Raw genomic sequence first — 26,991 nt, 5'->3', positions numbered from 1 at the left:
GGTGGGGAAGCAGGGCTGGAGGAGACCATGGGGGGACCCCAGCCAGGCCCCATACCCTGCCTGCTCCCCCAGCCCCCCTGCCTGCCTCAGCTCTCAGTCCTATAAAAAAAAACTCCCCACTCACTGGGTGCTGTTTTGTGGGGGAGGGCAATCCCTGCTGACTACCACTGCCCCATGCTGCGTGGGGGGCTCTGCATGAGCTCCCTCCCCCCCCTCTCCCAGGCCCCCCATGGCTGCCCCACCCATCCCAGCTCCAGCCCTTTAAGAAAAAAAAAACCTGAGAAAAATGCTGGGACTCATTGTTCCTGAAGTGGCCTCGGGGCTTCAGGGGGTTCATGCAGATCCCCCCACATGACGTGGCGCAGTGGGGCTGCTGCCAAATCTCCAAATCAGATTCATCTGAATTGATTTGGGACAGTGATTCGACCTACTGTCCCACAAATTGACCAAATCCAAATTTGAAGTGAATTCTAGCCACTTCATACAGACCTAATGGGGCCCTCTTCCTTTGATTTCTCAAGTATATTGTAAACAACCTTTGCAGCAGCATGACAATTTTTGTCACTATTGTCCCCTTGCTTTACTTCTGGCAGGTTAGGGTGCTATGCCTTGGGGTTGTGTCAGGGTTGCCTATCTAGTTTTAGAAATAGGATGGCCCATGCGTCTGTATACGATGGTTTAGATATGGATGATCTGGCCTTTGGCAGAAGGCTGAACTCGAGGACCTCTGAACTCTACTTTTTAACAATTCTATGATTCTATGGGTCCCATCACCAGTGCCACTACCCCCTCCAGCTCCCAGCGTCCTGCCAGACTAGCTGATGGGTGATCCCAGGCCAAAGCACGTAAAACTGCCTGCCACTCCACCATTCCAGGTTCCTGCCACCGTTCCAGTGCCCCACTGCTCCCATGTTCTCCTGTACTCCCTCCTGTACCCCCCACCAGATCTGCCCAGGGTGCTAAATAGCTAGTTATGACGCTCACTATAAGAAGCCTAGCAAGTGAAGAATATTTCCAAGCTGGAAAGCAAGTCCTCAGAATAAACCACTGAACTTGCTCTTGCCCCTGAGTTTTGGGTAGTCAACTTCACTTTTAAGTTCCACCTGCATTTGTAAAGCTCAGATGCTCTCTGCAAAGCTTCAGGACTTTTAAAATTGAAACTTAAAACAGACTTTGGTTGTTGATGGCGAGTGGAATTCCTTAGCCCATGGCAATGGGAAGAGGCAGCAAAGCTGGTAAAAGTACATCTGCAACCAACTCACATCATTAGCTAAAGGAATTAATATTTTCTCTTACCTGTTTCTCCCCATATTGGTAAATATTCATCTTGCTGTATGTCCAGCATGAGTTCCAATCCATTGCCTGTCCCACCTTTGACTGTAGTAAGCAGAGGCCGCCCTTCTTCTCCTGAGTTAAACATGTAGCATTTCCCATATTTTGTAAACACCTTTGAGAGAGAGAAAAAAATAGAAAGCTCCTTATAATATGCACCTTTTCCCAACCCGACCATAGCTGCAATATCACAAAGAATATAACTCCAGGACAGCTCTAAGGGACATGTTTGAAGACAAATTTAGTCTCATTAAATAATTTAGTGTATTTCATTCTTCTTTTTTTATAGGAAAAAAGAGGACAAGGGAGGAAACATAATGTGGAATTTCAAAGGCATGAACAAAAGTCTGATTAATATTGTGTTAAATCGTTACAAAACTTTGTACACTTGCAGTATTTGAGTTCATGCTGAAATATAACATAGTTCCCCTATTTTGTCTAAGATGTCACAACGGCATTGTATGATGATAGATTTAGAGGTGGAATATTTTATGTCTAATTTCAAGCAAATATGAATGCCTGTGGGGAAGTCCAGCTTACTCCAGGATAACTCATGTGAAACTAACTGTCAATCACCTTCTAGCCTGCTGCCCGTCTAATCCAAGCCTTTTCATCCCATTTCAATAAACATGCTTCTTCTTGTTTTGTTCTCCCCTTTTGACTAAGAAATAAAAAGCCTTTGGAGGGACAGAAGCTATTGAAGGAAAATGGAAGGATAGATTAACAAAGCAAAAGACAGAGTTCTGCCTAATGACAGTTACTTTTTGACCCAACAATACCTTCCTGCTGAATATTGACTCATGAAGGCTTTGTTCATACTGCTTTATATATAAAACAGAGCTGTTTATCCACAATGCTTTTTCCTACCAGTCACAATCCAGGTTACAGGCCTGCTCTCTCAACACACTCTTTAAACATAAAAAATGTATTAGACTTCTCATTCACGATTTTATCACTTCTCTGGAAGAATACAATTTATGCCACCTCTGTAACAGAGCAAAACTTCCTCTTTAAACAGAAAGTTTTCAAGATTTTCCCAGTCATTTCTGCTCTTTGTTTAATCAGTGCTTTAAGCAGGCTGAGACATGCCTCCCACATCCCCATGAGATCTTGTATAAAAAATGGTTAGTTAGCCAAACAGTACAAAGACAGATATTTTTACTACACACATTTTGAAACGGGGGCAAATGCACCCTGCTGTCCTTCATGGGGGTCACCACTGTTGATTTTTGCACTACTGACAACCCAACACATCTCAAAATCAAAAGTCAAGTCCTACCCATCTCCAGATCATGAGATTTGCTTAAAAATAACTAGTGTTGGGGTAGTTTTAAATTGCCTCTGGCTGCAGATGATGTCAGAGGTGATATTTTAAAGCTTTTTGCTGTATTTAAGAAGGCTAGAAACTTACTTAAAAATGAAAGCTGATACAGTGCTAGCTTTCAGAAATAACCGCTTATGAAAATTAGAACTACGATTCAATCAGAACCCTGTATCTGCAAGTATTCAAGTGACCACTGGCTTTGGCTTGAAAAAGAATGTGTGAATTCCCCAAATATCATACATTTTTAGCACTGAAGTGAAAATTAGCACTGGAAACTAATATTTGCTTCACACTGTTCTCTGGTTTTAAAAGTTCCAGGCATCCAATCAATGAATAAGTCACATATCATAGTTAACATATTCAAACAGAGCATTAAACAAGTTAACAGCTAGTGTTGGTTCCCTTTCAAGATCCTGCAAATAATCACAAAGAAGGAACATAGTAGCTGAGATCAGATTACTATAAAAGCAATTCACAAACCTAAACAAAGGCTGGAATCATCAACTAATACATTCAGAGTAAATAATCTCATTCGGTGTGTCCAGACAAGTGCACATGTGCCTCCTGCAGTGTCTCAAACCCCGTTGAGATGCTGCAAGAGGCACATGTGGGAACATAAAAACATTCCTCATGCTTCAAATTTGCAGCGCAGCAGCAAAATTAGACCCCTGGATATCCAGGGGTCAAAAAATACCCTGGGTAAAAAAAATGGGGCTGGGCATGGTCCCATTTTTACTACACATATTTTGAAAAGGCGGCAAGTGCACTCTGAGGCAACTGGAGTCTTGGTCCTCCACAGAGATGCTCTGGTAGCCAGCCAGTGCATCTCTATGGCTGGCCTTCACCCCGGTGCTGAAGCATGCTGCCTCCACATGCAGGGTAGGTAGTGTGCCAGCTGCAGGAAGCTGGACCCAGTCTCTGTGCCAGTAAGTAGGGGGTGGGAGGTGGAGAAGGGGCCCCATTCCCCATGCTAGGGTGGGGGGAACTCTGCCAAGAGACCCCAGTGACCCCAATGGCAGCTGATACTGACAGTGACTGTGGGCCTTTAAAAAAAAAGATTGCCGGGATGCTGCGGCTGGGTGGGGCAGCAGGAGCTGGTGAGGGATGGGGTCAGTGGGACAGTGACAGTTCCCATCTGGATCTGGCAGGAGCACAGCAGGTCCCAGCCAGGCAGCAGCCTGCACTGCCAGACTGCTGCAGTGGGTAAAGAGTGAAGGGAATGCTCAGGGCTGCTTCAACAGTCCAGCTGGCACAAGTGGTAGTGTCCCCAGGTACCAATTGGCTGGGCCCCAGAAGCTCCTGAGAGTGAGTAGCCCTGAGCTACTTGCTAGGGCGGCTTTTTATACTGCTGGGGACAACACAGGTGCTGGGCCTGGGCTCTAGCTCCCTCTGGCTACAGATCTGGGAGGAGCCAGGCAGGGTTATTGTTCCCCAAGTGTCACAACTTGCACCACACCAAAGCGCATGTCCAGGCATATGCACTGAGGCAAAAAGCCCTGGCTCAAATTTGCACCACGTCTATTTGAGCTCCTGCAAGCACATGTGTTTGCATGCATGGTCATGTCCATTAGATCTACATATACCAGAAAATCGCAACATTGCTGCAAGAGCAAATGAAAACAAAAACATTAAGTTGATTAAACATGACTAACCTATAAAACCCAGTGAAATAAAAAGGATAATCCAAACAACTTGAAGTCCATATGTGGCAGGACTGTCCCTAGGGGTGCTGTGACCTCCCCTAGTGCCCTTGCCTACTGTGCCAACCTGGGTCTTGAATGCACCCTATCTCACCCGCCACATCTTTGATCTTATTATTATTATTAATGGGAGGCTGCCTTCCTGCCCTCCTTGGCACGGGGCTGGTCTTGCTATACTGGGATTCTGTTCTAAGTAGCCTGCTCTTTCTCGGGCCTACTCGATATACTCATTCCTTCTGTCCAGGGCCTTCCACTGGGCTCGCCCCCTTCCGGGGCTTTCCCCTCCCAGGCCGTGCCCCACTGGGACTCTTCCCGATGTAACATACGCGCCCTCTCCCAGGGCCTGTCCGATGTCCAATATACACGCCCTCTCCCAGGGCCTGCTCCAAGATACTCGTGCTGTCCCCCCACACCGGGGCCTTTGCTCACATCTCGCGTGCTCCCCTGTCCGCACTGGGGCCCTTGCTCATGCTTGTCGCCCACACTGGGGCCCCTGCTTGCACTTCTCATGCTCTCCACCCACACTGGGGCCTTGTTCGCACCTCTTGCGCTCCCCTGCCTGCGCTGGGGCCCTTGCTTGTGCTCATTGCTCTCGTTGCCCACACTGGGGCCTTCTACGCCCGACACGGGTTTCCCAAGGTTGGGGCTCAGGCGGCCCCAGCCTCACCTGGCCCCCAGACCTGCTTTCTCAGGTCTATGCCCCACTGGGGCTCTTCCCAATTGGGGATCCCAATTGAGGCTCGTCCCACTACCACCCCGCTGGGCTGGGGTCGGGACCCCCTCAGACCCACCTTTCTGGGCCTGCGCCCCACTGGGCTTCTGCCTCTACCGAGCTCTTCCCGAAGCTGCCCACATTGGGCTGGGGTTGGGACACCCCCACAACACGACACCCTCAGTGGTGCCAGGAATACCCCCACTTTACTGGGGAGCTCCTGATGAGGCCTCCTCCACCCCTACAGCCTCACCCAGTCCTCCGGTGTAATAATCACAACAACCAAACCAAACAGAAACACAAGGCCCCTAGGCCATAACACAAATCTTAGGCCAACCTGGCTATCCTTCTCTCATCCCTGTCAGGGTCCTCTCCACCCTGTAGCCGCACACTGCTGCACAACACCACACTACTCGCTCTAGCAGAGCTCTTACTCCTTAGGCTGCCAGAGGGGAACTGCCTCTGGCCTCAGCCTTCTCTATTTATGAAGGCCCGGCCCTGCCCCCTGGCGGTCAGCTGACCCAATTAGTTGCTTTGGCAACTCACAGCTGTGCTTCCCTATTGAGTGGCAGCTAGGCCTATATCACCACTATCAGTAGCAGGCTCCTTAGTGCCCTGCTACACACCATTATCTAGTAGTAGGCACCCTGGTGCCCTGCTACACCATATTACTAACCTCATGCTGTTTCCTTCAACTACCTGAAGAGTGGTTCCAAAAAGGATGGAGCTAGATTGCTCTCAGTGGTGGCAGATGACAGAACAAGGAGCAGTAGTCTCAAGTTGCAGCAAGGAGGTTTAGGTTAGATATTAGAAAAAAAACTTTCTCACTAGAAGTATAGCTAAAGCACTGAAACAGGCTATCCAGAGAGGTTGTGGAATCCTTGAAGGGTTGTAAGACCAGGCTAGACAAAACCTTGGCTGGAATGACAGTGGTGGTGGTGGTCCTGCTCTGAGTGGGGGGCTGGACTAGGGGACCTCCTGAGGTCCCTTCCAACCCTAATTTTCTATGATTTTATGACATGGGCTAGACATAATGCCATGGGCACAGGTTTATCTAACGATGCGCTAAAAGCAGGGGCAACATTTTCTAACTGAGTGAGTTTAAGATACAGGAAGAAGACTCACATTAGCAAAAACTACAAGATAGCAAGCTTGCTTATATCAAAGGCAACACCACATTTTATTTGCTGAATGAGGATTTAACTGTTGATGCAGTTATTGTAGCCTCTAGCCAGCTGAACACCAAAGTGAAGCTAGGCAATTTTCCAAGGCTTTATATGAGACAGAAGTGCTCACAGACCCTTGGGATTTAAAATAGTAAGTGTAAAACATCCAGGCAGGATATGTATTTATAACTCATTGGGTGTTCCCAGTGTTCTAAGCCCATTGGCTTGTGAGCTGAATGCCCAGAAAACATACATTTGTAGAAACCCCCATTGGCTCCTGTGCCGTTCTCAGGGCTTGGTCCACATGTCTCTGCTGCCTCCATGAGACTTCTATGTTTAACCTAAACAGCTCTCTGAATCTCCAAACATGTACCTGTACTTCGTCTTGCTATTTAACTGAGCCAGAGGCATAACCAACTCACTGATCCCACTGAGATCTTTCATGGAGTTCAAAAAGAACCCCTCACATTCTTCTCTCTTTCAAACTGGACAGTCATGTTCGGTAGCTTCCAGTAGTCAAAAGATGAACCAGAGCATTGAACCAGGCCTCACAGAAAATCAAGACTTATGTCCTAATAAGGAATGGGCATGTTGAACCTCCTGGCTAGAGTGCCAAGACCAACAGAAAACTAAAAATCCAAGACAGGGAAACCAGACATTAAAACCTGGACAGTTATAAGGCTGATCAAAGCACAACTTAAAAGAAACATAAAGGAAAAAGCCATACCACATCAAGAGACCAAGGATGGGATAATGCGGAGATCAGGGATTTTCTGGTTCTTGTGGATTTGTTTTGAACACTTCCTGCCCTGTGCTCACAGCGGGGAGCTTGCATGGAATGGCTTCAGACTTCAGGAGAATTTAACACTGGAGGAAATGACCTCAGGAATGAGAGATAGCAGCTCCCTATCCCAAGAGGTTTGCAAGCAGGCATCTCAAGGGAAATACAGGGTTAGACAATGAGTAAGAAAGATCTTATGCCTCTGCTGGCAATATCCCAGGCCATTGTCCCTGGGGCTAGTTCTGCTCCATGTGGAAAAGGCATCCCAAAAGTCAGACAGAAAAAAGGAACTTGAAATACAGCCCTTCTGGCCCAGACTACAACCACACTTCATTTACCCCACATAACAACTCAGAAACTTGCTTCCTTGGGTAGAAAATGTATATTGGATTTCAATTTACAAGAGAACCCACTGCAGTACTCCCGTCTCTCTGCAGGCTCTGAAAAAACAGACCTTCCTAACCTTACAAATGTATACAGAAAACTGAATCTGAATTCTAATATATCAATAACAGTAAAGATAGTGGTTGACCAGACAGCATGATTAAGCCTTGTAAACTGTCACATACAAAGCAATGTAGTCACCTAGCAGGAATGTAACTGGTGGTCTCTGCCTTGGGGTCTTCCATCCAGACAATACCATGCCTACATTGAGGAAGAATCTGTTTTGTCTCTACTTACTTTGCCTACTTACTTTGGCAAGGTCAGTAGGGGATGGAAAAGTGAAGTTTGTTAGCAGCTGGGTATTAGTGATTTGGGTTTTTAGGGTGTTTGTACATGCCACAGTGTTTGATCCTCATTAATTTAACATGCCTAAACATTTTTAACCTGGGTTATTTTGCTGCATCGCATTTCTGTTTGCACACCACGGGGCTTTGAAGTACTTAAGTCCTGTGTGTAATTCCCTGCAGATTCCAGCAGGGACAGCCAAATACAAATCTACCCCCAGTAACATCTTTCCTAATGAATTACAGCGGCAGGCACCTGTTCACCAGTAAAGCAGTCTCCCTCCACAGTCCCTGGCCCCTACTGTCCGCCAGGAGTCTCACACCACGTCCCTTCCTACACCCGCCCCCCTCCAGGCTACGGTCACCATTGGCTTAGGGGTTGCAGTGGGAGAGTGGTGCAGGACAGGTCGGTATCAACCTGGAAAGATGTGGGCAGTGGAGTCCTGCAAGGCTCGGTTCTTGGACCAGTGCTATTCAATGTTTTCATCAGTGACTTGGACGGAGGCATGGAGAACACCCTGTCCAAGTTTGCAAATGATACCAAATTATGGAGCAAAGTTAACACACCAGAAGGTAGGGAAAAGATCCAGGTGGATCTGGACAGGTTGGAAAAATGGGCAGAATGAAATAGGATGCAGTTCAACAAAGACAAGTACAAAGTGCTGACCTGGGCAAAAAGAACCACCAACACACTTATAGGCTGGGGGCTGACCTTCTCAGTGGCACAGCAGTAGAAAGGGATCTTGGAGTCATAGTTGACTCCAAGATGAACACGAGTTGTCAATGTGACGAAGTGATCAACAAGGCTAACCACACTTTATCATGCATTAGCAGATGCATGATAAACAGGAATCTTTTGTGGATCAGTGGTAGAATCCTTGTCTACTATACAGAAGACCTGGGTTCAATTCCCAGGCACTTATATAACTACAGCTGTGGAGGCACCAAACATCTGGATTCAGTCTGGTCTTTGGATTCTGTCTCAGTGGCCGAAAAGGAGGATGGAGGGATGTATGAACACCCCCTGAAATTGGCTGTGCACCCCCCTGGAAGTGTACTTCTGGCTTGTTTCTTCCTGGCCCTGGGGCAGGGGGCTGGACTCAATGATCTTCTGAGGTCCCTTACAGCCCTAATGTCTATGAAATCTATGAAACAGGTCCAGGGAGGTGATGCTTCCCCTCTATGTGGCACTGGTCAGGCCGCAGTTGGAGTACTGCATCCAGTTTTGGGTGCCACACTTCAAGAGGGATGTGGAAAATCTTGAGAGGGTTCAGAGAAGGGTCACTCGTAGGGTTAGAGGTCTGCAGGCAAGGCCCTATGAGAAGAGACTGAGGGACCTAGATCTCTTCAGCCTTCACAAGAGAAGACTGAGAGGTGATCTAGTGGCTGCCTAGAAATTCATCAGAAAGTGCAGCATGGAATAGGAAATGCCCTGTTTACTAGGGCACCCCCTGGAGTAACTAGGAACAGTGTCCACAAATTGATGGAGAGCAGATTTAGGTTGGACATCTGAAAGAACTTCTGCACAGTAAGGGTTGCCAGAATCTGGAATGGGCTTCCAAGGGAGGTGGTGCTCTCCCCTGCCCTGGGGGTTTTCAAGAGGAGACTGGACAAGCACCTAGCAGGGGGCTGGACGTGACCTACTGAGGTCCCTTCCAACCCTAACATCTATGAATCTATGAAATCCCTGCCACTTGCAATGACTTAGGCTTGGGCTGGTCTCCCAGTAGGCAACTCGATGGTTATCCTGACGACAAGCCGTGTGAATCATCCCCTCCTGTCTCTTTCCTTTCCCCCATGTTACAAAGTAATGAGAACTTATATATGATTTTTTTAAAACTGTATATATGATATGAGAAACATACAGGGTTGAGAATAGTGGGTGTGACCCCGGCTGGTTGGTGATTGCCACTGATGGTGGCGGCGAGTGGACCAGTGTGTGGGTGTTTCATGCTGTGTTGCTAAAGCAGATGTGGCCATGAATGCTTAATGAAAATTAATGGTGTACTAATAATATAGTACAGTGTGTGTGGGGGGCAGAGGGATGATGCCAAATGTGACAGATGTTAGTTTTCTGGCTTTTAGGACTACATTTCCCAGCATTCCAGAGCTGCCAGGGCTTCAAACAGTTTCCATGGGGGATATATCAATGGGGCTGCTTCCCAGCTCCCCTTCCCTGTCCATGTTCCATTATGAATACCTGCCACCTTCTCTGTTTGTTTAGTACGGCATATGGCTTTTGGAGGGGTGTTGTGAAAAGTTGCTGAAATGAACAACCACGGCTAGTTGTCAGCATCCATATCCATAATATGTGCTGCCAGGCAATCCAGCACAAGGGCCCCCTGACCAACTTCTCCTTGTGGATATGTCCTCGGTCTTTGCACTGCTGGCTGGCAATGACTCTGTCTGGCCACTGCCTGTCACGCTTCTTTAGCTCGCGAGTTGCTGAAAACCTCTCCATGGGTCTTAGACATGTTGTGAAGCATGCAGGCTGCCACTACAAAGGCCATATTTTCTAGCTCCAGCCTGAGCCAGCAGTTAAGTGCCATCCATCATGAACAATGCCTGCCCCCAATGGCTGGAGGGTCACGGTGGTACTGGCAGTGGCAGGGGCATGGTGGTGGTGAGCGAGGAGGTCCCGCAGACACTGCTAGTGCTGTTGGTGGTGGTGGGGGAGGTGGTGAGCGGTGACCGCCACAGCAGCAACTGCCCCTTTTCATAGGGGATGCACTGCCATGCTCAAGGGCTGTATGTGGATGCTACGCGTTGCCACTGCCCTTCATCATCTTTTCAGTTAGATACACATTCAACAGCTATCCTGCATCTGCTCAGATGGTATTTGAAAACCAGGTTCCACGGGTCCATAAAGTTCCCTCCGTAAGGCTTCATAAGCCAGGGGTTTAGGGGGTAGGCAGCATCCACTATTATAAGCAGGGGAATGGCAATAACGTGTATCAGTGTCTTGGAGACTCCGGGGGCATAGCGTTCTTTCTCCACAAGGTGAGACAGAGGAGAGTTTCTGAACATGTGCATGTCATATGTGCTGCCAGCCCACCCGGTTACAATATTCATGAACCAGTGCCAGTGGTCCACCAAGGCTTGCAGGATCACAGAGGAAAATCCTTTCCTGCTTGTGAAAGACCTTCCCCTCCCTGAAGGGGACCACACTGGGATATGAGTGCTGTCTAAAACCCCCACACAGTTAGGGAAAGCTATGGCACTGAAGCCATTTATGACTTCCTGAGATTTCCTGAGGCAAATAAAGTTGTTTGTAGCAATGTCCTACAGCGGCTGACATACCTCACAAGTTGTCATCCCAGCTGTGCAGGAAGCTGCACTGAACTGGTTCACAATGTAGTGGATTGGATGGGGGGGCCAATTTCATGATGGCTATGGCCACCCTCTTGTCCAGCGGGGTGGCCCGATGCATATTAGTGTCCTGCCTCTCAATCTGTGGTGCCAGCATCGAGATGATAAAACATCTCCATGGTCATTCAGAATATCTCCAGCCACTGCTGATCATTCCAAGTGGTCAGCATGATTCGGTCCCACCAGTCCGAGCTGCTCTTGCAGGCCCAGACCATGCAGTTGCTGCTCCTGAGGTTTCTCAACAGGGGCCAGCCAGCTTCCATTTCTTTGCATGTCTCTCAGTTGTCCCAGTCCTCAGAATATATCCATCCCCTGTTCACGAGGTGCCTATACATTCAGCCTCATTGAAAACTTGGAGAAATGCTAATGATGCATATGCTATCATCTTTATATGGTCCTGCATGTCTTGTATTAAGGCCAGCAGTAGTTCAATCAGGAGCAGTATCATCTCCTCCTCCTCCTGCTTACCCATGTCCTCCTGATTCTCCATGTCAGAGGAGTCTTCATTCCATTGTTCTCTTTTCTCAACTTCCCATTCATGATTTGTTTCATCCTGAATCTCCATTTGGTCCTCCTCCATCATCATTTGCTTCTCATATCAGCTGTTTTTATGATCACCACCACCACCACCAATTGGGAAGGGGGCAGGTGATGGGGGTTGTATTCTGGAGCTCTGTCTTGCTGCATTCAATATAGATGACCACTGCATCAATTCTTACCTGCATTTCAATAAGTAACCCCACCTGGGGCACTGGGCATTTGCGTAGCCTTTGTTTGGTGGGAGGTGATGTTGGTGTTTGTTCAAGTCTTTATTCAAGACAATAGTCATCAAGCTTTCAAAGAATTAATTCTGCAATGAGACAGATAAAATGTTGCCATAGTGCTCTCATGTTAATGTGGGACCAGAGCAACTGAATACTTTGTCTGGTCAGTGAAAACAGTCTGCCTGTGCTTCTCTAGTTGCACCAATAAAAATTTGGCCTTGATTCTGTGCTACTAGGGGTAGACAGTCAAAAACACAAGCGTGCTCGATTTTTGCAACATTATGGGCCATTAACCAGGCATTCAAATGGACAATGGCTTTATTTTGCCCATGCTCAAGCCCATCACCATGTCTTTGTTGCTAAACATGGTGCTTCATCACCTTTGGGTGTTGTGACACACAGGTAATACCTTCACAACAGTATATGGAATTTTCCAAAGTGGTTGTGCAAGGCATGTGTATAAAGCTGACCCACAAATGTAGCTAGTGACCTTTTGTGAATCCAGTTTCTGTTGGGCACAAACTGCTTCCTGATGTTTCAGAAAACCAAGTCCAACAATATGCAGGTGACTGAGCAGAAGGCCGATACCTCCAACACCCATGGACCCAACTGGACCCGGGAAGAACTGCAGGACTTACTCAACATTTGGTCAGAGCAAAGGATCATAGACGAGCTGGAAAGTTGGAGGAATAAGCCTGTTTGTGCAGCTATAGCAAAAGCAATGCAGGTGTAAGGGCACAACCAGCAGGACTGGACTAAGTGCCAGTGCAAGATCAAGGCCGTGAGATGTGCATTTCACCGTGCCAAGGATGCAAATGCTCATTCTGGGGCAGGGTACACAATTGCTCCTTTCTATGACAAGGTGTCCATCATTCTACCCAAGGATGTGGGTGAGACTCCCTGTATGCAGTCTTTCAGGACTGGCACTGTGCTGGAGGAGAGCACACTGACAGAGGCAGCTCCTCCTCAACCAAAACCCATGCTGCATCAGTGGGGAGACTGCTCCTTGTTCCCAGATGACAGGGAGTGCCAAGAAGGGCAGTATACCTTGGCCTTGACTACCCCGGTTCCATGGAGTAGCACAGTTGTTGAGGTGGAGGAGGATGAACAGGAAAAAAACCTTTACCCATGCAGCTTCTCTTCCCCACACTCAAACGTCGGTTTCTGTTCCCGAGACTCAAGAAGATTCACGACCGGTTTCTCTTCCCTGCACTCAGACATTGGTTTCTGTTTCCAAGACCCAAAAAGATGCATGCTCGGTGACTTGTAAGTATCACGGAATGTGGCTCTTGCCACTGGCAGGCACTGCTCAGGTAAGTGTGAGTTGGGTTTGTGTGTACGTGGAGGGGAGAAATGCAGGTATCATTGGAGGTGGGTCGCCATGCTCTTTTGGTGTTGAATGAAGGGTACACGTCATTCTCTTCTGGTGTTGGTAATGTAACTGGTAATGTAACAGATGCCAAACTCATTTTTTGGCTTTGGTTGTCTGCAGCTGGCACAGGCAGTGACTCTGACTCTGGACCGGGGTCTTGTAAATTTTGGGCAATGTGAATGGTGCCCCAATCTTGCAGGGTTTGTTTCTGTGCCTGTATGCCTTTTCTTCACTGCAGTGGTAGGGAGGGATTGCAGGTGTGGAGTTTCCTCTTCTTTGGGGAAGGAAATGTCACCAAACCAGGAACACCTTTTTGTTTGTTTACCAGGTACCGCGCCTGATGCTGGGAGGGCACGTTCACCCAAACCTCGGAAACCAGCTCACACTACAACAGAGCACTCAAGGGATGTGCACCACAGGCATCAACGGTCCTGAGAAAACATGATGGAGGCTTTGGTGGACTCGTCATGAGCCAGAATGTCAGGTGCAGCAGGCTGGTGGAATTAACTCTGGGACTCGCTTCGTTCTGATACAGAAAACACAAATGCCTTCTTCGAGAAGGTGCTAGACCACATAGGACGGTTGGGAGACATGGCTACAGAGTGCTCTGTTGATTCCAGGTCACAGGGCTTGATAAGTGATGTCCTGCAGTTTAAAAAGCGGATACCACCCCAGAAAGGGCAGGCTCAGCTTGCCTCTGTCCAGGAGGTAGCCAGCAGCATTACAGCTGAGCCTCTTCCCCCAAATGCAGTGGAGTTGGGGAGGGACAAAAGACTGCCAGTAGGCTAGGTGGCCACCACTGCGGTTCAGGGAAGTAGGGTCCATTCAAGATGATGTTGGGGTAAAGGCAAAGAAGGCCAAATAACTGACTGGTTACAATACTGTGTTGCTTATAATAAAACCTCATGTTATGCTGGATTTCTGCGTCTGGCTCCATAACTTTGAAGGGCTGTCAAGATCCCCACGTCACTGTGTTGGTTTGGGAGGTGCTGTAATTGGGAGGGGGTATGGCCTGCACACAAGAAGTTTGCCAAGGCAGTCACTGTGCAAAGTCACCCAAAGGGGCTGCTTCCTGACCACATGGGGCAGTTTTAGGTCTCTCTCCCCCGCTTTATCTTTAGTTTTTCCTTTTTACCTATTCATATTTTCACTACATTCTCTCACACTTTTAACTTCTCTCAGTCCTGTTTTCCTGATCTCCAACTACTTTATTTTTCACTGACAGCCTCTTTTCTACCTTGGATTCTATCACTGTAATGTCTCCCGTTGGCCTTTTTTTTTCCCTTCTCCCCTGTTTTCTCCCTCCTCTGCTTTACCTCTGTGCTTTACCTTTTGTCTTTCTAAGTCTACCTATTTACATTTTCACTGTCATCCTACTTTAAGCTTCTTTAATTTCTTGGAGTCTCAGAACAGCAAAGACTCCCTATGCCTGAAGAAGGGTGACTGCGCCCAAAAGCGTGCCAAAACCTTTTTTCCAACTAGTTAGTTAGTCTAATGAAAGATATCACATCTACTCAAAGAACCTTGCCTGCTCCCTGACCAGGATTTTCTGACTGGGGGGATGGGGGGGCAAGGGACTATCTGGCTGTGTCCCCCCCTTACAAGTCTGGCTGATCACAAGCAGTTTGTCAAGGCAGTCACTCTGCAAAGTCACCCAAAGGGGCTGCTCCCTATCTAGGCTTTTCTTCCTATGGGGTGTGGGGTGTGGGGGAGGCTGCTTGGCTGTCTCTCTAGCTGACTGTGTCCCCCCTCACACAGTGTGCAAAGGCACCGCAAGTATTTTGCCAAGGCAGCCACTTTGCAAATGCACTTTTCCTACTATTTTTTCATACTCTTTTACAGCCCAGTGCCAGACTGTCTGGATTTTTTTACACCAAAATGAGGGCAGTGGGGGGTGGCGGGAAGGCGGGGGGCTGCTCTGATCAAGGCCTGTAAATTAAGGGAGCAGTTATTGGGGGTGCACACACACTGTATCGATGGAAGAGATTTGAGGTGGATGAGAGAGAACAGCACACCAGAGGCAGAAGGACGCAGGCCAGTGTGGAGACCAACAGGGCGAGGTGACCCTGGGGGGGTTCAGCAGTATAAATGCAGCTTTCAAGAAGAGTGCAGGCTGCTGAAGTGGGGTGCAATGAAGCTTTGACTGAAGCTTTGAGTGCAGGATGTGAGCTGCTTTGTGATGTGGAACTTGAAAGAGGACTTCGCGACATGCTCCACAACTGACCAAACTTTATCCATTGGTAAGTGACACCTGCCACTTTGCTGTGCCCTGAGGGTGGTGGTGGAGGGTGCATTGTTTACTTGAACTTTCATGTAAATTGTATTCGTGGTTTTTTTGTCATGAAGCAAGGTACAAGAGGTATACAAGATGTCCAGGCAGGAGGCACTGCATGGTGGTTTTCCAATAAAAATTCCTATGCTCCTTCTATGCTGCCTCCCTCCTATTTTTAACTCCCATTGCTATGCTGAGCTCCCAACGGTGAGAAGAACAGGCAGAAGAGAAGAACCTGGAAGGATGCCTGATGCCACTTACTTCTGCAGTGTTTCAATTGGTAGTCTCAACTCACAATGCTAACAATGTCTCACTGCCAGGTACCTATTGCTACTGGAATTAGATTCATAATAACCCTCATCCATTTTCATGAAACCATAACCACTGCTGTTTTCACAGGGTAACTTGTTACCCCATCTGCATGAACAAAATGGAATCAGTGACAACAGTATAAATGTACCAAAACCTATTTATTAAATATAAAAATTGTTTGAAAGAGTATTTATGATGATTTGAACCCAAAATATTATTTAACTAGAACTATGTACAAAATTTAAACTTTAATTTTAGAGTTTCAAAACTTGAATGAACAATTTGCTAAGTCTGCAGTTCACACTGTTTTCAAAGTAACAATTGCTTCCAAAAATATCTCCTAACTGTTTTAATTAAATATAGCATTCCTCACAAAGCAGCAGTGATGTACTATGGTGCACACAAGCAAATCACTTACAGTCTTCACATCATTTCTGGGTTTTGCAGTCATCTGTCCTTGGACAAAAAGTACAACGTCCACTCATGCTTGCAGAAGATTCTACTGATGTGGGTTGTAGCAATTTGTAATTTAAGGCAATCATATCAGACTTGAGGGACTTAGACAGATTACATATATCCATCATTCTTAGTTTTATTTGTCCGTTGATCAACTGTTCTCCAAGCTCCTGCAAAAAAAAAGCACCATCTTCTTAAATGTAATCTTCCAGTTTAGGTTGTGGCCTAGCCAAATGATGAGGCTGGCAATGGCAGCCACATCCAGGGTATTGAAAAACAGTGTGATTGACCACCCGTTGATTTTCCAACTGCAGGTGGTCATACAGATTAAATGGTCAAGGTTATCTACCCCACCCTTGTTTTTACTGTAATCATGGATAATGTCCAGCTTTCTTTGCTCTCTACCCTCTGACAGGCCATGGTGCATGCTTGACAGCAACAGTGCAGCTTCACTTTGGGACATAGGAAAGTAGGGTGAGTTCCTCATTAAAAACAAAAGTGGATGAAAAAGTTTACCTTCTTTAATTCATTTGCTTGCATTTCGTTTGGGATATTGGCCTTGTTTTTCTGAATCGTACCCACGTCCTGCTGTAGCAGTCTTTCTGCCAGGTCAGTATTTGTGAAGAAATTCTCACCCACAGTATTCCTTCTCATCTTGTACCAGGGATGAACCAGTTTTTCAATGACCTGGGTACCAAGATTACCTTGGCGTGGAGCTTCTGGTTGCTTGCCCAGGTAGATGTCTTCAGATAGAGGGAATGATGCTTCATCACAGCACCATGGAATTTTCAAGCCATATTTGGCAGGCTACCTGGGCATATACTGTCTGGAAGGACAGCAACCCCTGAATGCAATGAGCTGCTCATCAACCATTAGGTGTATTCCAGGAATATACCATTTTGTGAGCTACTCCACAAAATGTGTCCAAATATTTTTGAAGGCAGCAAGCTTGTCCACAGCTCTCCTTTCCTCATGTGCCAGTTTGTTGTCAAATCTGAGGTAGATAGTGATTTGTTGGAATCGTTTTAAATGCATGGTGGCACAGAAGCAAGGATGCCTGGTGCGTTGCTGCCACAAGTCCTTGAGTGCCTTGTGACCGCTGTGGTATAGATCACGCAGCAGTAGGGACCCAATGTAGGCTTTCACCTCTGTTTCATCCAGCTTTTTCTACTCCTTTCTGTTTTCAGGATGGCTATCATTCCACTCCCTGAATCTTCTTTCTGCCTCTCTGTTTGTTTCTCTTATAACAGTCCAGAATATCTTGTGAGAGAAACAGGTGGAATGTTTCCACCACCATGTCTTTATTACTTTCTCTTGCTGGCCCAGCACTTTCATGGACTATGTCCTTGGCTGTTCTCTGATGATGTATTAGCTGTGGACTTTTTTCCCCACATTTTGCCATTCTTTCCTCTAAAGGTGTCATCATCTGCAATGTTTTCCAGGGGTGGTGGCAGTGGTTCTGCTCTGTGCCCTGCTGTAGCTCTTCCTGGTCTTCCACAGTGGCCCCAGGCTGGTCCTCTTCCCTTTCCCACTGGAAGTATTGGCATCACTTCTGCTTGTGGCACCAACTCCTCCTCATCTGAGCTGGATGAAGCTTCCATAGACATCTTGCTCTGAACCATCTCCCATGTCTGTAACAAAGTCAGCATCTTGGGATAAGATTTTATCAGTGGATGTGTTGCTGTCATCCCTGATTACCTGTGCAAAACGGGCTTCAGCACTGAATATGCGCTGTCTTTTATTCCTGGACTGCAGGAAAAAAAGAAAGAATGATTAGTGCTGAATGCATATAAATAACAATCAAAGACAAGCCTGTCCACCTATGCTGTCTCAGAAGCAATTCTGCCCTGCCCTATGACAGTGCAGGTAGCACCCTCTCCTCCTAGGCACAGAAGCCAGAGACCAGCATCCACCCTTTGCAGGCAAGCCAAATGTGGGTGGATACTGTTTGGAAACCACACATGCAGGGGCTTACTGAGAGCTTACTGAGTAAAAGGGGCATGGGGGATGTCAAACCCTTACCGTTGAAGGGGACTCCATAGTGTACGCTGTATTGCAGCATGATGTTGTTCTATTTCTTCTCTGCTGTCCCTTTGCTCCTCGTCCTCACTTCCAACAAAAGCAGTGGAAACTAGCTTGTATGTTATGAAAGGGGCAGGTGAGGTGGGGTTTTGCCATGAGAAAAGAGAGCAGAAGTGGCTTAGGGTGTGACAAAGGGTTTTTTTGTTTGGCAAAGGACAGGGTGTTTTGATGTCCTTGCAGCCTGCAAACAAAGTGGTTAGCAAAAGGGATTACCACATCTTCTGCAAAAGCATATTGGAGGATGGCCATCCATTAGTTACCATAGATACCTGAAGTGGACATGAATGATGTGTGAATGAATGCTGACCTTTCAGATGCATCCACCCGAAGTGGCCAAACAGGTCTAGACCTGTCATTTATAGAAATTGCATGGAGTAACAAATGCATTAACCTGGACTTGGGATAAGTTGTTACCCCAGATGGAATACACATTTACGCCTGGAATAACATGTTCTCCTGGACAGTTTTTCATCCACAGAGAGCAAACCATTTATATAAGCTGGCTGACCTTTGGTGATATTGTGCACTGCAGTGCCCATGATAATGTCCTAAAAAGAATATTTTTTTAGAATTAATTAACTTTAAGATACTGCACAAAATATGTGTCTGGGGTAGAAAATTATCCCATGGGAACATACAATGGTTAAAAAAGAATTGCCTGAGAAATGAGCATTATAATTAGTCCTGATAATGGTAGTAAACAGTGCATATATAAAAATTATACCTCTCTCTACTGCACCATACAGAGTTTATAAACATAGAGAAAAGGGACCTCACCCTGTGACTATAGCAGCAGCTAAAATATATATATATTTTGTTTTAATATTAATGTGCCTGTATTTATTATTAGAATGTTTTTGCCTCTGGCCCAGGTAAGAACAGTCTATGTGTGTGTGCCCCGCTTCCAGTGCTGACTGTTGTTCAGCCTACTGCCCTACATTGTACAAGATTTTGAAATGGTAAAAAATTACCAATGTTCAGGTAGTCTAACTGGGCACTTACTCAAATATGCTTCATTACTCTTTTGAAAAATGATGGATTCAATTTTTCCTTTTCTTTTTATTTGATTTATATTTTTTACTTCAATGTAAAAGAAAGAATAGGGTTGTATACAACAGTAAATGGAAATGTGGGTTGCTCCTCCATCTCTTATGTGCTAGGGTAACTAACATTTTGATTTCTTGTAATTATGTCCCTCCTTCCCTCCCTCTTTGCCTGCTGCCTGGTGACTTTGTGACTGGGATGTTCATTTCAGAATTAATATGTCCCACCCCATTCTCAGAGGTTACAGTCCCATGAAAAACTGCATTTATGCTTCTTTATTTTCTGCTGGTCACAAACACTACTACTGAATTTCCCTTGTTGAGGGCAGAGTGCATCTTTATTTTGTGCTGACCACAAACCCTACTATTGAGCTTTCCTTGCTAAAGGAAATTGAAAACTGCATCTATGCTTCCCATCTTGGCTACCAATGGCACTTTCCCCACTCTGGCTGGTGGGTCTCCTTGCTGACATGACATTCCCGTCAAGGGAAGTTTGGGTCTGGGCCTTTATTGAAGCATTAATGAAGGCTTTAGCTTGTAATTTTGAAATTGGTGCTTGCCACAAAGCCTATACAGAGACCTTCCCTCATTGAAGGCATATTTTTGTGTCAATTATATACAGTGCTCCAACCACTTGAATACCAATGGGCCTTTATTACTCCTCTCCCACCTCCAGCTGCTGGGTCTCCTCCCTACTGCCTGCTTGGTCTCAGATTTTTAATTTTAATGACATACATACATATTCATACATACATTCTAATACATACATGCATACATGTATGCATAGATACTTTGTCTTAGCACCAGAGGAAAATGTGCATTGATTACATGACTTTAACTTGTTCTTGTTTGGGTTTATTAAAGGGAAGAACACTTCAATAAAAAGATTTTATTAAAGCAACTGGCAAAGGCCCTCCCTCCCGCTTGCCTGCTGCCTGGCTTGGTGTGTCTTTGTTTCCAGCATGGCCTGTAATTTTGAAATTGAAATCAAGTAAAATTTCAATTTATTGCGATTTGCCAATGGAAAATCTGCATGGGGGGTGGGGCCGGGGAAGCACATACAGGACCACTGGAAGTGGTACATGATTGACCAATTGTGATTGACAAATCAAATCTGTCAATTTGTACTTAGTCCTGCTTGGTGTCAGGGCCAGGACCTGGGCCTGCCTGCTTCGAGGTCAGATGAGAAAGGTCTCACCTTTTCTCATGTACATATATGCATGAATAAGATTTCAAAGTATTGTGATTCACCAATCAAAATAGTATTTTAATTTAATAAAATTTCAATCCCCCTTTCCCCTATTGCCTGGAATCCCTGGGCATGACACCCTACCCTATGTTATTCTTTGCCTCTGCCCTGTAGGGGTGGGTGGGTTGTTGCTCACTGTGAATGCTTGGATTCATACAAATGTAACTCACTCATGGTTTTACTAATGAAAAGGAAAATAAAACATTAAAGGATTGTAGAAGAGACTCTGTCTGACTCCTGTCTGTTGTGAAACTATTTGCAAAGCCTACAACTGAGGAGCTATTTAAGCAGCAGAGCAGCAGCACTGGGCGGGTAAGTGTTGCCTTCGCAGTGTAGTGGCGGATTAATATTAATATTCCTTGGGTAATTGTGATCCCAACTGATGGGGACACCGAGGATACTGCTTTACCTACACTGCATGTTCGGGGGGTGGGGGGGGAGAGGAGGGAACCACTCATGGTGGGAGGGTGTTTTGGAGGTGATGCAAAAAATAAAAGCTAAGCATTACACAGAAGAGTTGCTAATTACCCTTATTCAACTATGAAGGAAAGCTCTCCCATGCCAGGCCCAGTACTGCTGCTTGCCGCTTTTTCTTGTGTGTTTGGTTCTGGGGTGGACTGGGTGTGGGGGGAGAGGAGGGCGAGTCTTTCTTGCGAACAGCATTGGACCTCCCATAACAATCCACCCTGAAACTCTTTCCAGTAATACCATCACTTCATAAATGTCCCCAAGCACAGGACCGCCCCCCCTCCAAAACTGAGGATAGTATCTCCCAACCCTCCCACTCCCAAACTGCACAGACTGCCGTGCCACCCATATAGACACAATTTCAAATCTTTATTTAAAAAATGCAGTATGTTTACATGATTTTTTTAAATCAAAAAAGGCATAATTAAAAAAGGATTTAAATAATAAATAAATTGAGAGTAAAAAAATTAGGAAAATAGACAAATAGTGAGGGGGGGAGGTCAGGATTTTTCCCCCCAGCACCTATACAGCATTGTTTATTACAACACTGTCTATACACTAATAGATTTTACACACAATACACTATTTAACTACACAGTATTTTCTATAAGACACTATACAGTATACACTATTACATACACTATACACTATTTAAAAATTATACTATTACTAAATAACTTGCTTCTACTGGTTGATTCTTGATGCTTTTATTAATCTTTTGCGATTTCTGACCTTGAAAGTCTTCTGCAGGGAGCGGAAGAAAGAAGAAGAGGCCGGGGTTTTGGACCACAGGCCAAACACTGCCCTTTTGTCCCCCAACCCCCTCCGCCCCCACAGAAGGTCAGTGTGGCATTTTTTATTTTGCCTATATATTACCTGGGATGTTGCATATCCTGGGGGATGGGTCTGGCATGCAGCATCTGCCTGCACTAGTATTTCTGGAATGAATGGCAATGTCAATTAGAAGAAATATTGAAGTGTTAAGAAGAGGTGCCACACTCCAAATACAAATCCAAGTTGCAAACTTACCATGCCGCTGGCAGTGGTGATGCCACTGTGTTCACTGGCGTTTCAGAACACTGTGGTGGGCGCAGCAGCATGGGAAAAGTGTGGAGGGGGGGCTCACACGGAGAACTGGTGGTGGTGGTGGTAGAGGCACAACCACAAGTAGAGAGTAGTAAAAAAACAGTACTTGGCAATGGCTGCTCCTCCATTTCTTTCTTATTAAGTATTCTCTGATAGCTGGGTTAACTTTACTACAGATGCCCCTTGCACCCTGCCCTGGCTACAGGCACAGCTGTGGGAGCAGAGGGAGGGAGAGGGAGATGAGGAGCCAAAAAAAAAAGCAAAAAATAACAGGAGCAAATAACAGTGGGACCTCCTGGCCAGAGGCCTGAACTACAGAAATAGCACAGCACCACCTGGTGGCAAAAGGAAGTAATTAGAAGTCTTTGAGACACTGGGTGTTTACACGCCGCAAATCCACGGATATGGCAATGTAAGCAGTGACAACGCAAATTAAACTATGTCCTAGCAGCTTTAGTTTAACGCAGTGAAAAGACTTTTAAAGCAACTGGAAATCCCACTCGTGCAAACACAAACGCAGTTCCAGGAGCTTAAATGAGAAATCTTGTGTCGTGTACAAATGGCCTTAGAGCTTGTAGGATTGCCTTGGAGTGGCTGACGAAGGATGCCTTAAAGAATCAGCCAGGACTTCAACACAGGCTTGGGGACACAGCCAAGACTATAACAGAACTCCATCAAGAAAGAAGAGTCATCAAAAACCTCACCACCTTCCACTATGAGTACCAGACACATTTCCTCAACTTGCTTAGGCTGAAAGAGACACAGGGCTGTGTGTACTCATAAAAGACTATACCAAAACAAAGCATTATGGTGTGGGCATAATTCTCTTTCTCAGGGGAGGATGAGAGAGAGAAAGAATGAACCAGGCATAACAGATGTGTTACATCTCTTAATGCACAACTGAGATTAAACTACAGTGCTGAGGGCGGTATAAGAACCTGAACAGAAGAGCACAGAACAGAACGTGTCTCCTGAGTCCTCTCCAGAGCTCTCACTGCACAGCAACTACTTCTTCTCTATGAGCTGTCCAAGAAGTAATAAAGCATAATTTATAGCAACAGTTAAAAAACCATTGCCAAATCTGGCCAAACTGAAAATCCATATGCCTCCATTTAAACCCACCTTAAAGAGCTCCTGCATTTCCCCCTTTGCTCTAAATGACAACTTGGAAGATATTTCTCAGGTGCATCTCTTTTTCCTATATTGAATTCCCTTGGTTCTTGGAAGGCATATTGTTATTCTTTAATGGCTTACATTCAGTATCAAATGAATTGGGTTGAAAGACCTGGCTGGTTGGATAGGAAAGAACTTGAGTTTATGCACTGGAGTTATACAATGCAACTACAACAGTAAATGAAAACCAGAAAAGAAACACACAGTTTAATTGGGGTTTGTTTGGTTTGGAGGAAGTGGCAAATACATGTGTTAACATCGGCTTGACTGCAGGAATGGCGCTTTTAATCTGAGACAAGAATATATTTTATCACAAAATGGAAAAACTAAAGATCTACCTTGAAAGTCATCTATATAATGCCAGATTTCTCAGTGCTAGATCACTAGTTACATCTAAAATCTACATTTCAGTTCAAATGCAAACACATTTTACATTTTTAATTGGTATTTGAGTGATACAATCATCCTCTTTATTGAGCGCCTAAAGGAAAATATACGTATAGCCCATGAAATTAAAATGCAGTATATAGATATTTCAGAGGCACTGCACATATAAAAACAAAACATCATTCTTTATAATTCTTAGAAAGAAAAATCTATATCTTATGGGGTGCATTTACACATTCATTAATGTGCTGTAATAACAGGTACTAACATAATGCACCATAATTGGCACTACTGCACATTAGTGCAGATTTACACTTTTTGTGATGCGTAAAGCCCATTGAACTAATCTACTGTGCATTAGAGCATTAGCATGTTTTTTGCCACCTGTGCTAATGTGCAGTAAAATTAGTCCAATGGGCATGAAGCGTCTCATGTAGATGCACCCCCTAAATGTCAGATCAAACCAGTAGTCGAAAACAGATTCATATTCAATGTGTGAGTAAGTGTGGCCAGAATAATAGATGGAAAATATTTTACTGTTTATACCCAAAGTCTACATGGGATTGAATTATGTTTTAAGTACAGAGTGAAATGATGGTAAAAGCTGGGTACTTGAGTTCTGTAAATACAGTAAAAAGATGTAAAATGGAGTTTATTAAGAATGAAAGACACTGCTTGCTTGATTAAAGTATCAACTATTGAAAAGGGAGTGAATTAGCATCTCTAACAAGCATCTTCACTCAAACTGAGACATGCAAAAGTTTACAAACACCTTTTGTTTCTAACTGCTTTAAAAAGGATTATGTGGGAGATAGAAGGTAGGAAAATGGGGAAACTTTCCTGGGGTAACAGTAGCTGAATGACAGCAATTAATAAATTAGTAAACCTCATGTAGTGAATGGAGACTCATCCATCTTCTCCAAATGATACACGATTGAATCCTCCTGCGTGAAAATTATGGAATTTCCTTATCCAGATATGAAAATGGCCTCCAAACTTTACAGCCAAATTGGACAAATAAATAGATTGAAAGATTGGCTGGGTTGATAATGAAAAGGAAACAACTCCCAAATGGGCAGAGGAGAATCTCATTCAGGTTTTCATGGAAAAAGAGTGAGGCAATTAATTGATTTCATGAGATGCAATGACTCTGGACTGTGTGAGGGGTTTAAATGAAGGATATGCTGCAGAACCAATGACTTTCCTGTCATATGATTTTCTCTATCTTTTCAATAAGTTCTGTTTTAACTTGATTTTTTGATTTGTAGGGTGCTGGCAGGGTAATTTCATTCAGACAGCCTGAAGAAATGAGAATCCATCCATCTCCATGGAGAAGTAGCAACTGACTGGCAAAGAATAAGACTTGTACCAAATTTTCTTGGAAGACAGGTTGTTTGGGGTTTTTTTAATGGAAAATTCAGTTTTAAAAAAATTTGTTTTTAGAAAGTGTCTACTTCTACAGAAACATCCATACCTGAAAGATCCAAAAATTGAAATACTTTTATTTGGATATTTAATGCTGATGTCTTACTAGAGCTGCAATTCAGTCTCTGTGCATCCTCCAAATCCCCCGCAGGCCAGTTTCCTTACTTGGCTTATGCGGTGTAACAGAGCAGCTCCACATCCTGGGCAGCTTCCATGCATGGGGAGGTGCCCACTGCTGGGCTGCTGACAGTGGCAACACAGCCAGCCTCCCAGCTTCAGCGTAGGTCCTTTTTGCAGCCTCCTGTCTCCCAAAGATGGCACTTAGAATTACTGCAGGGCCTCCCATGATGCAACTGCTGCCTCTTACCAGCAGGTGAAGCTATAATATAGCATATCATAGTAAATGTAGTTGGCAGGGAATTCCAACAACTCCTGTGAAGTACCCTGGCAGTATTCCCTACTCAAATTATTTTTAGTTTTCAAAATTTCACCACAAAAGTTGAAATGTTCCATGACAATTTTAATTAAAACAGTTTTTGTTTTGCTTTGTTTTAGTCAAACTTTCCATAGGGGAGAGAGCTTATTTTCTAACCATCTCCAGGAAGCAATTGCTAGAGACAAGCTTTGTCAGAGCAAGCCTGCATGCAACAAAGTGATGGATGCTGTCCCCTAGGTTTCAGTCCAGCCTTCCAATGCTGTTTATGGATTTTATCCAATGACTTTTAAATGTAAAATGCATTAGCAGTCCCCAGGTCTTGCTAGTAAAGTTATTCTCCTGGGAACTGGGAGATTGGGGGGGGGCAAAACCCATATCCACCACTTTCTGGGCAACTGTCCTAAATACTAGGCTTTTAGATTAAAGATGGACACCAACAATGGCCGTGAATTTTTAAAGCAAGTGGTTGAAGCTGCTGTACTTTCTATTGAACTCAACACTGTAAGCACATATTAGGCATACTCTTTGAGTTCCCCTGCTGGTTGTGGCCACTGGAAGACTTAGCTACAGGGAGGCCTAATTCATGAATCCCAGCCACCCTTAGGTATGATGTCAGTTCTGAGATGATCCACTCAGCTTCTGGGTAAATGCAGTACCAGAACTTTAGGCACATGTAGACTCCTAGACATGTAAGCATCAACAGTAGGTTTGTGTGGCATTAACCTATGGCAATTTGCAAATTAAACTGAGAGATATAGCATCACCTCCTCACTGGTACTGTGGAGTGTGGTGCATATAGTGGAAGAATTAGGGCACAGGGCAAGGGTGGATTAATGCATGGGCCCACTGGGCCTGGACCCAGGGATCCCAGCCAATCAGGCCGCCCTGGGGTGTCAGAGGCAGCAGAGCCCATGCAGGCATCCTGGCTGCAGGCATCTGGGATGGGCAGTGTGCACTGCCTGCCCTCTGGCTGGGCCAGGGCCAGGGCCAGGGCCTGGGGTTATGGGTGGGCGCAGGGCTCCCTGCAGATGATGGTGGCTTTCAGGGGCTGTCTGCTGCCAGGAGGCCCCATGGACAGCCACTCTCTGCTGTCACTGGGCTGCCATTGGCATCAGTGCCACTGGGATAGGATGGGACAGCCCTGTCCTGCCCCACCTGAGCCAGCAGAGAGGTGGGTAGGCAGCTGGGAGTGGAGCTTGTGGCCCCCCCAAGCTGACCCCAGCCCCAACCTGTCTTGTGGTGCTGGGGGACTGCAGCTTTGGCTGCATGACACCCGCCACGTGGTGGGGCCAGGCTGGGGCCAAGGCTGCTTTTATCTCAGTGTCACGGAGCGGCATCCTAAAAGCAGCTGTGA

The 26,991-nt window shown here is 45.6% G+C and overlaps 1 protein-coding gene across 1 annotated transcript in view; it reads right to left on the bottom strand.

Moving 5' to 3' along the window:
• The window catches only part of LOC109319006 (acid-sensing ion channel 2-like), a gene marked incomplete at its 5' end in the record, with an annotated part of 433,500 nt that overhangs the window by 241,674 nt on the left and 164,835 nt on the right, over positions 1 to 26,991 (bottom strand). The window contains one exon of the mRNA XM_019548525.1: positions 1,297 to 1,447. Within this exon, the coding sequence (XP_019404070.1) occupies positions 1,297 to 1,447 (151 nt within the window). The remainder of the gene's footprint in view (positions 1 to 1,296; positions 1,448 to 26,991) is intronic.

Source organism: Crocodylus porosus, unplaced genomic scaffold, assembly GCF_001723895.1.
Source record: "Crocodylus porosus isolate Cpor-Errol unplaced genomic scaffold, CroPor_comp1, whole genome shotgun sequence".
Lineage (NCBI taxonomy): Eukaryota > Metazoa > Chordata > Crocodylia > Crocodylidae > Crocodylus > Crocodylus porosus.
The sequence above is the reverse complement of the archived record's forward strand: the minus strand, read 5'-3'. Positions and strand labels throughout refer to the sequence as shown.